Below are 14,525 nucleotides of genomic sequence, written 5' to 3'. Positions count from 1 at the left end.
GAAAGCCCTTCACAGAGAGGAGGGAGCTCGTATTTTGGGACTGTCGCTTTAAATGGACTTTGTGACCACAAGGACGCCATCACTGAAAGGCCTCCGTTGAGGCTGAGGCATTGTTTGTGAGGCCCCACCGTTCTCCGGCATTGATGTGGCACAGAAAGTCAACTATCGACAATAGATACAATTGGTCTGCAATCCAGTGGCGTGTCGGTATCTGAAAGCTCTAGCCGATTGAGCCAATTTCTTGTGACGTATGCCTATACTGACTGTAGATGTCAACGGAAGCATCCTAGCATCCGTACCAAGTGTCCTCGCCATGTATCACCGGTGCTCCATATGTAGGTAGAGTTACGGACACAAGGGTCTTGCTAGCGGGAATATAGGCTCTCCATTGCCAATGGACATCTGTGGAATGGCTCATGGTATGCAGAGTCCATGAAACCTGTAGGTTTAGTAATGATCTCCTGTGAAATGCCCCATGTTCTACAGGAGCTCATGAAAGCAATAGGTAAAGTAATGGTAGCCTGTAACATGTCTCACTGTCAGCTGGAGCCCATGATGATTTGTAGATACAGAAATGGCTTCCTGCAAAATGTTCCATGGGCTGCTGGAGCCCATAATGACCCGTAGATACAGTCCCATGGGCTGCTGGAGCCATTAAAGGCCTGAAGGTACAGTAATGCCCCCCCTGTGATGTGTCCTATGGGCTGCTGGAGCCTGTAAAGACCTGGTGGTATAGTCATGGCCCCCTACGATCATTCCCATGGGCTGCTGGAGCCCATAATGACCCGTAGATACAGTCCCATGGGCTGCTGGAGCCTGTAAAGACCTGTAGGTACAGTAATGGCCTCCTGTGATGTGTCCAATGGGCTGCCAGAGCCTGTAAAGACAGGAGGTGCAGTAATGGCCCCCTGTAATCAGTCCCATTGGCTGTTGGAGCCATTAAAGGCCTATAGGTACAGTAATGCCCCCCTGTGATGTGTCCAATGGGCTACCAGAGCCTGTAAAGATCTGTAGGTACAGTAACGGCCTCCTGTGATGTGTCCAATGGGCTGCCAGAGCCTGTAAAGACAGGAGGTACAGTAATGGCCCCCTGTAATCAGTCCCGTAGGCTGTTGGAGCCTTTGAAGGCCTGAAGGTACAGTAATGCCCCCTGTGATGTGTCCTATGGGCTGCTGGAGCCTGTAAAGACCTGGTGGTATAGTCATGGCCCCCTGCGATCAGTCCCATGGGCTGCTGGAGCCTGTAGAGATCTCAAGGTACAATAAACGGGCTGCTCAAGCCTCTTCCTCCAGTGCTATTGAGCATGTAATGCCCTTGTCCATGTTCTATGGTTCTGCCTCTAGGAAGGCTCGAGTTTTACAGCCTATAACTTTCTGGCTGTACCTTGTGCCCTAAACCACTAAACAAAGAAAAACCAAAGGTGATGATGGACGGAGCGTTGACAATACAAACACTTACCCCAGTCAACTGATCTGGGTTTAATCCATCACCGTTCTTTAGCTCACTCCGCCACCCCAGTTCAGACATGGCCATATGCAAATCAGTCTGACCCTGTGCCTCATGGGAACAGTCCAGCCCGAACTGCCAAGCCATGTTTTTCCTCGACCGGAATCAAGCTTCCCAGGACCGGTTTCTGGCTGCTTCACCGCATCCATCTGAGGTGCTTCCTTCATTCCACTGCAGCACCCAAGTGGCATTCCGCCTATGGACCACTGGAGAACCTTGTCACCTGTAAATACCACCTGGAAAAGTCACACACCAGCCTCCCCCAAGGCAGAGAGCAATGTCAGAGTTCTGTACAGTACTGATACCTTTTGGAAGAACCTGGCATTCTGGCAATTACTGGGAAAATCTGAACTCTAGGACATAAGAAATCCCTAATCTCAAAAAAAATATCAGGGCAACAAAGTGTTTTGGGGGGAAATGGGCAAGACATGACTTGTTGGAGGTTGGGAGAGATGTTGCACAGGAAGATTTGCCCTGAAATAAAAGGAGCAATGTTGGCAAACATAATAAAGATATTTGTTGTAATCATATCTTGGTAATGGGGCTGAGGGGATGAGTTTCTTGGTAATAGGTTTCTGTATTTTCGAATAGATATGGAACTTTGATATCCATCTTATATAGGTTAGTCCAAGTGACTAGTAATGAGTCATTCGCAAATTTGAATTGACTGCTATATGGGCCCTGGCCTGAAATTAACCAGTTCACCTTTTGCCCAAAAAATAATTTACGAAATGGATGCTATGATTTAGTGAGGGATATTGGTAGCTTTCCCGAATAAACATATGCCCCATCAGTCCTTTGAATGCACAGAGTTATAGTTTTACCCCTTCTGACTGCTTACAAGCTTTGCCTTTAAATAGTGTAGATTTGTGGGTATCTTTGCCACACTCCAAAAGGAGTTACAAGGGGAACTTCTCAGATTCGGGTACTAAGTGTGAAAATGTGTCTTTTATTCTGCTTTGTTTGAGATCAATTTGTGTCCTAGTCCAAGGCAGTGAGCTTAGATTTATATATCCCCCGTGTCTTTCACTTTGGCGCTCCTTCCCTCAGAGCTTTTGAACAATAAGCCACTTTGAGCTTTCATGTTAGGCAGGCCGTCCTTGATGAGCTTCCTGATATAGAAGATGTACCTGACCAAAGTCCTATACATTTCTCTAGGGTAGATACACCCACCTAGATTCGAAAATGATTTGGGTAGTATAGCCAAAGCGAAACACATGTCGGCCGCAAATATCCAAGCTTGTCCGAATACAAAAAAACTTTCATCATCGAGCACCCGAATCTGGAACTTTCCCTTTGTGATATAATGTTCTAATATTCTAAGTTATTTAACCCAACTGTGTCAAAGGGTCCCTTCCAGCAAAGTATCAGCGCCGCAAGAGCGTTTGGACCACCACCACATTACATATGTTCACAGTTCCAGTCCATGCTGACCGCATGCTCTATACATTAAACATAATCTTTGGCTGTTAAGGATTGTGGACCATTTTAGGATTCACAAAGAAAAGTCTAGAATTGTCTAACTCACTCCCACTTTCAGAGAGACAAAGCAGTTGCCCTTCTTAGAAAAAATAGGTGTGATCAGTCGGGCCAGATTGCTAAACTGAGTCTTATAAGTCTAAGTCAGTGTTGATACGGGTCTGTGAGTGTCCATGCAACAGATGTTACGTTATGGTATTTTACAAGTTTTAACCCGCGGGCTGTCATTGGTATAGCACCTCAGTGCTTTTAGTAATTCTCAGTGACTTTCCAAAGAGTTCTGAGGTTTACGTCACAGACTGGAGTCTGATTTGACTTGTGATGATGTGTTGCGAGTATTTTGCACTTGTGAATCTCTCAGTTTTGTGTCTTCTGCATTGAGCTGTGTTTGTGTGAATTGGTGCCTGAGATGGGAAGTTGGAGGGTCTTTTCCACCACTTACGCGTGCTATATTTGTAGCCACGCCCTGTTCCCCGCATGCAGGATGAGTCTGAGTGAGTTTCCGCTTGGTCTGAGCTACATCACATTGATGCCAGATTTTCTCACTAAGTTGTCCTACGGGTTTGTGATGCACATGTGTGAAATGTCCTATCTAAAGTATGCTGTTGTATGTTTATGGACAGCATCTCTGGGTGGCAAGTACTGCTGAGTATCCCAGTAGTTGAATACATGGCGTATCTGGGCAGTTGTGGGTGTACGCTAGGAGATGATCTGTCTTGTGTTTTTTGTTGGATCTTTGTGCGTGGCATCGCATGATGGGAAGTGATGTTGTGAGTAAGACGAGTTACCGGTCTTGTTCTCCGCATGGCTCATTTCATCCAAAGGTAGGCATTGGACAACAAGCACACAAGAGCACCATGGGGGGGTTTGTTGGCCTCTTTGAGATGATTGCATCCTGATCCTGTTTAGCTGCAATTGCTGGCTTGTCGTGTGGCCGCTCATTGAATTTCTGGGAGGAGGTAGGAGACCTTACTAGCCTTTCTTACCAAACACCTCAAGCGGTACGTGTGTAACAGCAGACCATCACTGTCGAGATGCTTGGGACATGCAGCAACCATAACTCAAGCCTTTGGAGAAAAAACAATCTCTAGAGAAACAAAAAGCCCCAGGTTTGGCTGGACTTATTGGCTGGTGCGAAGAAGACGAGAAGGCGCTCAGACAGTTCTGCCCACACCTGTCTGTTCAGAGGAAGAGGCAGCTGCAGATAAAGAGTCTGGGGGTGGATTTGGCTGTTTTTTCCTGTTCAAAAATGTTTTTGAAAGGCTCAAAAATGTTGTTATTTCCTTTGTGCACGCCAAGTTAATGCAGGGGTAGAGTAGACGGCCTGCAGCTCTGGTGCTGATTCGGTTGTTTCGGACACTGTCCCTTTCTTACACCTTACCCTCAATTCATGTCAATTCAGATGACGTTTCACCTCTCTGTCTAGAGGTCTGACAGAGGAAATTATGACTGGAAGGGCAATTAACAGTTATTAACTCTTGAGAAAATGGGGACTTTAAGTCTATGAGCACCGATCCCTCTAAGACAAACAGCCAACTCTCTCCGTCTGGTTCAGACCCCTGAATTACTGTCTAGGCAAGCACCAGCCCTCAGTACCAGCATTCTAAGGATAATTGGTTTCCCAAGAGGAGTGAAGTTTGGTTTCAAGACAGCGTGCAGTCTTTGAGGAGGTTTACGCTTAGGCTCAAGGTACTCAACTCGCAAACAATGCCGTAAGGTCACCAAAAAGGAAACCGATCATAGCACACCAGATGACCTGGAAGTGAAAAAACAATGTAGTGGGGAGAGCAGGATAGGTTGGTGGGTGAAAAGGGTGTAGTATAATCAGAGAATATCCAGTAATGGAATTTAACTCAAACAACTTTGCAACTATAACAAAATTCACAAATTTGTGAGGATTGTCGCATTTGCACAATTGTATTTATAAAGCAAAAACCTGGCTCGGAAACACTATGCGCTACCTAGGGGTTGGGAGGTGATCTATAAGACTGCGTACACCAATTGGGGACTCACGCAAATACATTTAACTTTTTTTGGGCACTAGGAAGATAAAGGGCCTGATTTAGATTTTGGCGGACGGTTACTCCTTCAGAACAGTGATGGATGTCTCGTCTGACGAAATTTTACCCCTTCCATGCTGCCGTCGGCCATTGGCCGACGGCTGCACTACCTCGCTGGCGCTGCCGTCGGCCAATGGCCGACGCGGCCCGCTCATTTTGCAGTAGTGCCGCACTTCCGCAAATCGGCGTCACAGCCGAGGGGTTAAATCCCATTATATCCTGTAGGATTTATATTGCGACAGAAGGGATATCCGTCACCGTTATGACAAAGTAACCCGTACACCTAGATCTAAATCAGGTCCTAAGTAATTTTCTCAGAATCGCAAGATGTTGAGTCAAGCCAGAGGCCGGGATTCTAACCTGGGTCTGCAGGTTCCAAGGTCAGCATCTATTGCCCTCAGGCCATACCTCCTCCAACAATTTCTCAAGCACATGAAAATTCCAAATAAAACAACTTTTTAGGAAGATTTTTCCAGCAAAATCCTTTTTTTTAACCAAGAGAATGCAACAGAAAAAAAGTAGTTTGTGGAATAGGTGATGTTGGAAACAGACTTCACAAAGTTGATGAAACATTACAAATTGTGCACAACCCTTGGTACGACCAGTAGGAAGGCGAGCATGTGTCTACGCTGCAGTAATAATGCAAACTTGTTTGCCAAACTGAGCTTGCTGTAGAAGATTTACTGCTTGTGAGTAATGGGGTTGGGTAGAGTGGTCTGACATGCAAATTGCTAAAGGGAATTCACACAATAATGGGTGAAACCTTCTAGTGTCCAAGACAAGATCTAGAAGCGAGGGGCACGGGCGGGCACTGGACGAGACAGTCTCAGGATTGTGATATTCATGAGAGAGCAGTCTATGCAAGGCTCACCGTAAGAAATTACCTCACCAGAGAGAAGTCCGGGTAAAGCTGGAGACGCCTCAGGCTATGATTGAACGTGCAGTGGACTAGCTGTAGAAGGTTAGGAATGAACTAAGATGAAGCATATACATTTTGGAGATACATTACATACATACATCAGAAGAAATAAGCACTATTCTACTGGGTAAAATAATCTTCCACAATCTCCTAGCACCAAGATTCAACTGCAATCATAACACAACAGGTACATTCATAAAGTGCTTGGACATCCCCTCTGAGGTCTCTAGGCACTATTGAGACAGCATGTTTATTTGTGCCAATCTCAATGCTACTTATTGTATAAACTAAGCTGAAAGCTTGAAAGGACACACTGATATTTGAACCTGTGACGATGAGGTCAAACACAAACCAAAGGGATGGACGGCTTGGGTCACCTGCCAAGGAATGGACGGCTTGGGTCACCAGCCACCAGACCCAGCTTTCCCAGTCTGTATGCTTCATATCTTTCCATATGTCCAGACCCCACCTGGTACACAGTGGATGCAGTAGAACACATCTGTAACAAATACGAAAGAGTTTGCTCATAGGGGAGGTCTTCATCGTAAGAATAGGCGGAGCCATCCACAGACTAACTAGGCTTCCTTTGATTGACGTCATACTGTTTACCTGCTCTGATATTCGGTATATATAAACACTTCTCTCCAGGGGTGTTAAAGACACCCCGGCAGCCCCCATGGTGCAGGGCGGGTGGGGTAGGGGCAGTCTTCTATACATAAATGGGGGCCCCCTTATCTTATCTTATCGAGTGTATGGGCACTATCCTTCGCAGGGGGGAGGGGTTAAGTTTCCCTACGCCATTTCTTCTTTCCCTAGGACGATTTTGAAATATACACCATAGTTTTGCAGACATTATCCCCTCCTGCGCCCCCCCCCCCCCGAAAATGGGTTCTCCCTACTGACGTTCCTTCACGTTGGCGTGCCTCCGGTGTGGGCTGAGAGCGTGGCAGAGCGACTGCAGTACATCATGGCAATGACAGCGAGAGAGGACTTCCAAAATCAAATTGTCCGCTCCATTGTCATTTTAACAGTTCGTTATCTACAATAAAAAATAAAAATTTTCTCCTGGAAGTGCCGCTGTCAGTCGAGGCGGGCCCGCGCTGCGCCTGTCAACGACTCGGTGCGAGCGCGTTAGGCAGGCCCGCGCCGACCAAAGCGGCTGTCATTCGACATTTTGGATGAAAGTGCACCATAAACGAGCAATAAATAAGCACAAATGAATTAAATAGGACTGGGAAAACGGCGCTTAGCCGGCCTCAAAATCAGGCACCTTTTATTATCTGGCATGGGCGCCACCAGACAACAGCGTGCAGGAAATCAGGCTAACCCTGCGCCAACTGAGTGAGTGCGAGGACTGGAACAGCGCCACGCTGCAAACCGATTCACATCTAGGCACTGGCCATCTTAAACATCTTAAATGTACGCCCTGGCAGGGAAAAGAAATAGTGTCAGAAACAAAAATCCGAGGTCTCGGATAAGCAACCTAGCTGGTAAGGTAGATTGTCATCAGTGATAGATGTCATCCAGAAAGGAAAGAATAAAGTAATTCCGCCCACTAGTTAGGTATTTTTAAAAATCACTCAACTCCACACACATCACTGCACCACACATAGTTCCTCACTACAAGTGCTCCAACTTATTTTTGCAAGTCGTAGCAGGCCTCAACCCGCAGCGGGTTGGGATGGCCCCTATGATGAAGCATGTCACTGTGAGGAAACTCCGGTGAGTGAGGGGTTTCAAGAAAGGAAAATTTTCCTTTTTGGATTACATCTATCACTGATGACAATCTACCTTACCAGCTAGGTTCCTTATCCGAGACCTCGGATTTTTGTTTCTGACACTAGAATAAGAGGGTGTACCTAGCGTATCCCTCTACCTTCCCCCCTCTTTTGTTTTTAGGGAAAATAAATATAAATATGGCTGAACAATAATAGCACGTTATTTTGAGCAACTCTTCTAGCAACTGCACATTCACACAGTTATTACCACAGTTCAGTAAATTCGACTTAAGAAAATTACTTTTTATTTCCTTACAGAGTACATGCAATACTTGCTTTACACAAGAGTCCAAATAGTTAAGAGGCTTCTTAGATTTGATTATCCCGTACGGCACTACTTTAACCCCTTGCATCCTGTTTTTTGTAAAATATATATATTTTTTAAATGGCACATGATAAAATACTGTGGCTTAAAACATATGCAAATGTGGAGAGTGTAACTTGCTATGTATTACCGCTGTTGAGGGACTGGAGGGGAAACTTGGCTCATTTGAGGCGTAGCCTTTCTTGAGTCACGGCCCCTCCCCACACTCAACAGTGGTAATAAATATCCAGGGGCGGCCTTAGGCATGTGCAAGCTGTGCACCTGCACAGGGCCACCAAACCCCAGGGGCCACCACGCCAATATATATCCTTAATATAATAATCCTCTGAAGATGGATACATATTTGCTTGGCGGCCTCTGGCTGGGATTTGGAGACCTGTTCCACTTCCAAACACCTTGACACCCCACCCCCCTCTTCACTGGCCTCTGCGCTCCACCCCGCCGGGACCCCCTCTTCCAGGGCCCCCTATCTACGCTCCCTGCCCAGGGCCGCCATGAGCCTAGAGCCGCCCCTGAAATAGCATATTACACTCTGCATATATACACCCTCCCAGCCACTGCTGGACAACATTTTCAAAGAAACCACCTCGAGCAACTCAGAAAGTTAAGGCCAATGGGTCGGCCCATACAAGGATGACCGCCAGTGTTTAATTTGTGAAAGAATAAATGACAGGGCATACATTTTGTATTCAGAAGCCCATGACCAGCGCTATTGAAGATTTTGTTGCCCAATATCAAGTCTTTGTAGTCTTGATTACACCACATGCCTCTTTAATCCGCCAGCAGCCACTCGCTGCCTCTCTATCTCGTTCTTGCTGGTTCTTTTTCATCCATCCTTCTCCTTCTTCCTGTTTTTCTAACTTTCTCTTCAGCTCTCTTTACTCCTTTTCTCTTTTACTCTCCCTTGTTCTGAATCAAAGTCTGCTAAAGCAAAATGAGTGTCTGTCCCCAAAAACGAGTGCCGGTGGGCCCCACCCACAACCACTGGCTCAATATAAGCAGCCTAGGCTGACAGCAGATGGAGGAACAGGAATACCAATGAGTGCTCTTTGGTGGGCGGAGTCATGATTTTGCAGCTCCCCTGCTGAACTGGGATACAGGGGATTCGAGAATAAAAAGGAAGTCCAGGAGGTCAGGGGCAGAGAAGCTCTGGAAGTCACGGATATAGGCAGGGCTTGAGTCGGGGTACCACGCGGGTGGACGGCGTCCCTCCACTTATTTGACCAGGAACTCAATAACTGGAGCAAATGGAGCCACACATTCACTCTTTGGCCTCTCTGGGGCGAGATCGGACCCAATACATAAACGCTGCTCACGCGCTGGCTTCTCTGATGCAATCGCATCTAAGGGGTGAGCAAGGTGAGGCAATGAGTCTGATGTTGCAAGCCACCTATCGTGACGTCACTGCCTGTCATGACGTCAGCGTCCCCCCACTTCTTTTTTTAGGACTTGTGCCCTGGGTATAGGGAGGGCGATGAGGTCATATTGCCACAGACGCTTATTAGTAAGAAATGTACACAAGGACACGCTTGTGCAGGTAAGAGCGGTGGGCCGGTGGGGGGGAGTGTACAGATGACATGGGAAAATAAAATTTAAAAAAAAACCTCTTACCTTGCATTAGTTGCATTGCTGGCTTGGCGAGGCAGCAATCGCAAGGTAAGTGTTTTTTAATTTTTTATTTGTTTCCCTCGCCGTCATCTGTCGACTCCACCGTCTACCGCTCTTACCTGTATGATCTGCTCCTGCTTTTACTTGTTGCTAATAGCTTGTATCATTCCTTCCGGTGCTAGGATCACATTTGCTTCATTTCCTGCAGAGGCAGTATGAGCTTCTGCTCAATAAAGGGCCCAGTCCAAGATTTGAGAGAAACCACACTCTGGGAATCAGGGTATCGCGAGAGGGGGCCTCTGCTCCTCTCTGCTGCTTTGGAGGAGCACCTGAAGCAAAGCTTGTCTGAAAACCCCTCTGACTCGCCTAGTTCTACTCAGTGAGTTTACTTTCAGTTTTTGTTGTTAAGCCGATGCCCCTTCGTAGCAGCTTGCTGTGTGGGCAACTTGTGTGCCCCGGAATATTCAACCGTTATTATTATTGTTTTTATTAGTAGTAGTGTTGGTAGTAGTGGTAACAAGAGTACTAGTAGTAACAGGAATAGTTGTATTAGTAGTATTAGCAGAAGTACCTGTAGTATTAATGGTACTAATAGTAGCAGTAGTAGTAATAGTATTGGTAGTAGCAGTAACAGGATTAGTAGTATTTGTGTAGGAATAGTGGTTGTAGCGCCAGCAGTAAATGTAGTAGAAGTCGTTTCAATGGTACTAGTAGTAGCAGTAGTAGTAGAAGTAACAGTATTCATAGTAGTACTGATAGTAGTATTTGTAGTAGTGTTAATGGTAGTAGTGGTAACAGAAGTAACAGGATTTGTAGTAGTAGTAGTAGTAGCAGGAGTATTTGTAATAGCAGCAGTATTATTGATTCTAGTAGTAGAAATAGTAGTACTAGTAGTAACAGGCTTAGTAGTAGTAATAGTAGTAGCAGCAGTAATTGTAGTAGTAGTATTCAGGGTGCTAGTAGTGGCAGTAGTAGTAGAAGTAACAGTATTCATAGGAGTAGTAGTAGCAGCAGCAGTAATTGTAGTATTATTGGTACTTGTAGTAGCAGTAGTAGTAGAAGTAACAGTAATCTTAGTTGTACTGATAGTAGTATTTGTAGTAGTGTTAATGGTAGTAGTGGTAGCAGTAGTAACAGGATTTGTAGTAGTAGTTGTAGCAGGAGTATTTGTAATAGCAGCAGTATTATTGATTCTAGTAGTAGCAATAGTAGTACTAGTAGTAACAGGCTTAGTAGTAGTAATAGTAGTAGCAGCAGTAATTGCAGTAGTAGTATTCAGGGTGCTAGTAGTAGCAGTAGTAGTAGAAGTAACAGTATTCATAGGCGTAGTAGTAGCAGCAGCAGCAGCAGTAATTGTAGTAGTATTAATGGTACTTGTAGTAGCAGTAGTAGTAGAAGTAACAGTAATCTTAGTTGTACTGATAGTAGTATTTGTAGTAGTGTTAATGGTAGTAGTGGTAGCAGTAGTAACAGGATTTGTAGAAGTAGTAGTAGCAGGAGTATTTGTAATAGCAGCAGTATTATTGATACTAGTAGTAACAGGCTTAGTAGTAGTAATATTAGTAGCAGCAGTAATTGTAGTAGTAGTATTCAGGGTGCTAGTAGTAGCAGTAGTAGTAGAGAGCTTACTATCACATTGCAGTTGTTCCAAATCACCGACAAGCTAGAGGGGCGGAGTTCAAAAGGCGGGAACAGACGCCCACCAAATGCATCAAAATTCTTCAAGGGTCAGTGCCTTCAAGATAAATCGGTTTTCAGGCCTTTTCTATATTTCAGAAAATCCAGTTCAAGTCTGGAGAGAAGTGGAAGGGAGTGTATTCGGATAGAGCCTTGATAATGTAGCTGACAAATCTCAAGCTGTGATTGGCTGATGCCCAGGCACCACCACAAAGATGCTTCAGTACGTGGGACTCTGTGTACGTGGAGTAAATGGTCCAGTGGCCCTTGAGCCTCAGCGACCTCATCACGCGCAGTCACTTCTCGGTCACAACTAAGACTCCAGATACTTCCATCCATGCCCAGGGTTTTAAGTGGGTCGGGTCTCACCAGTGCTGAGCACCAGCAGTTTTTTATGGGCGCCTCGAAACGGGTCTCTATTGGGCTCTGTTTTGTGTCATGGCAGAGGTGGTCCATTTTTTTTCTTCCGGACTGCAGCGACAGCAGGCACGTCGATGTGAGCGTTGTGGAGGAAGGGAAATCCTTTCAAGAGAGTCATTTTCTTACTGGGTTTCCCTTCTCTTTTTGAAACTCAGGAGCAGCAACATTGTCGTGGTGTCACCAGGGCTTTAAGTGGAAGCTTTTTCAATATAAAATACAAGCCATAGTTGCTGCTTATTTATCTTATGCAACTAGCAACCATTGACAAAGCCAATAGTCCTGACTTGTTGTAAGTATGATTTTACACGTTGTATCACTCATCTGGATGCAATGACAGGTACAGCAATAAACAAATCGGGCGGCACACTGTGTTAAACACAGATTTTTAGTGTATGTGTTTTTAAGCCACGCCCTTAATTACATTGACCACGCCCCTTTGAGAGACCCCTCAGTTTTTTCATCCCACTTAAAGAACTGTCCATACCTACACTGAGGTCTTGGCTCGTACAGCGCGTGGCTTGGCGTGCCCTCAATCACATTATGACCATCGCAGCACGCAAGGCGCTGCGTCTCCTCTCCAGTTTCCCTAATGGCGTCAAGCGAGGCCGCGGCGCACATCATTAAGCAGAATGGCCACTCAGGACACTGAGAGCAATCACCAATCAGGAGCCACTCAGCCATGAATCCCAACGCGCGCGTCTAGGCGGGCAATATGCCACTGCGCCCATTTAGGGAGGATCCAGAGCTGGGGAGGGAATGGATATGATTCTGATGGATCATCCCTCGGTGAGGGAGATAAGGAGCTTGTAAGTGCGGCTCACGTGGATGGAATAACAGTCTGAGCCGGGCAGAGGGCCCGGTGGCACGGCTGCTATCAAGCGTGGCTTGGTTTTTCTTCTTCTCAATTTGCCTCGTATATTGAAGATACTTAAGTTCTCGAGCCCGCCTCAACGGTACACGTAGAGTTACAGTTTTATTATAGATTGCATAATATTAAGGTTTAGACTGCAGGGGTGGACCAAACATTCATCACACAGGGGTTCCACATCAGCAACCAGCTGGAAGTGAAGTTATTCCGTATTCTTCTGAACGTCATGTCTGGGGGCAGCTGGGAAATGGAATGGTTAATGTCATTGGACGAAAGGATTCAGCCAATCAAACTGGAAGAAAGCAAGAAGAAAAAGAAACAAGTCAGTGAACGTTCTGTCTGAAGATTGGATGGACGCCGTGTACAGCTGGCGGAGCATTCCATTGTTCGGCTTGGAGGGGGGGGGAGTGGTCTCTGTAAACGTACACCCATTTTCAGTGTCTGAAGGAACTGAAGCTCAGAGAGATGCAATATATTTGCCCACGATCAAACGGTGTGGAACAGCTTGGAGGTCTTCATGATCAATAATTCAGCAATAGACAACATTCGCTTGTATGTTGTATTTCTGCATTTCATTATTTCTACAGCACCTCAACCATCTGAAATCCAGTCACATTGAGTATCAGAAGTCCAGGCACATTAACTTTCAGAAATCAAGGCACTCTCTTTCTAATTTGTGTATTGTGTGGTAGTTTTGTTAGCAGTGGGTGTTTGCTGTGCAGTTTAGTGCTTTCCATACTTTGGGACCAGCTGCTAAAGATTTGAAGACAATCTGAGCTGATGTGGCACGGTGGGACTTCTGCTTGTAGGCAGTTGCCACGTTGTCGTTTGGGACAACGGCAGCCATGACAGCAGTTTTTACACTTTCATTTTCGGGGCGCGAGGGCTCACGAAGAATTTGGGGATGCCCGGTAATGCTGAAAGTATCTCTGCTCAGGGATGACCACTCTTTTAGCCCCCCCCATGATCATATGCATGGTTCGCTTTGGGTAGCACATGATTGGCGCATGCTGTTTCTCTCTTCGATGCATGCATACCGTGCGTGGTTGCATTCATTATGCTCAGTGAAAGCATCCCCGTGGACCGCCAACCAACCTCCTCCCCCAACCTATCAAAACAAGTCTGCGTCAAATTCCAAGTTGACATGGAAGATCAAGTCGCTAACCCGAATCCGGAGACCAGGCTGCGCAGAGGGCCATGCGCGGCTTATTGATTGACAGTATTGATCGCCTTAATGCAGAATTCATGGGGGATATTTATTTATAATGACTTTGTATCCAAGGCTCATATCCAGCAGTCACCTTCAGTTTCACTGCGCGCTAACTTGTTAATGGAGGCTGCGCTGCCCTTTGTTATGAATCCATATCCTGCCATATGGGCTGTACGAGGAGACCGCGGGCTGCGAGTGCAGACTGACGCGCTACATGGATCTGATAGTGGGGAAAGCTGTGTGATCTTGGTGTGTCCTATCGGCTGGATAGGGAGATGGGTATCCTGCATTCTGTTGCTTTCTGGCTAGGTTTGTGCTATACAAATATCTTTAGGTACATATATCTCGGCGTTGTCGTGCAAGGAATACACAAGGTCTGTCCAATTGGTCGTACTCCCAATCAAGAGTTATGACTATGGACCTCGCAGTAATGGAGTGACTGCATCACACTGAGAATTGGCTTTAGGATTGGTTTGAGAGGGTTGGCGACTCTTTCCTATGTTCCCCTACAAACTTTACATAGTTCAGTAGTAACACAGCCTTGTGTGCACGAGTGGGTTGCATGTCAGCATATCGAAAACAAAAATATCAACATCATTTACAAAAATATCACACCATTTTGTGTAGATTTTCTTTTCTTAACTCCAGTGGATCTAAACATGTTGTAACCAATGT

The 14,525-nt window shown here is 45.8% G+C and overlaps 1 protein-coding gene across 1 annotated transcript in view; it reads left to right on the top strand.

Moving 5' to 3' along the window:
- ADGRB1 (adhesion G protein-coupled receptor B1) overlaps nt 1–14,525 on the top strand; it is a 447,807-nt gene that overhangs the window by 136,407 nt on the left and 296,875 nt on the right. Inside the window, exon 3 of the mRNA XM_078686666.1 lies at nt 6,304–6,336. Within this exon, the coding sequence (XP_078542792.1) occupies nt 6,304–6,336 (33 nt within the window). The remainder of the gene's footprint in view (nt 1–6,303; nt 6,337–14,525) is intronic.

Source organism: Lissotriton helveticus, chromosome 4_1 (genome assembly GCF_964261635.1).
Source record: "Lissotriton helveticus chromosome 4_1, aLisHel1.1, whole genome shotgun sequence".
NCBI lineage: Eukaryota > Metazoa > Chordata > Amphibia > Caudata > Salamandridae > Lissotriton > Lissotriton helveticus.
Note: the sequence above shows the minus strand (reverse complement) of the source record. Positions and strands in the feature narration are given on the sequence as shown.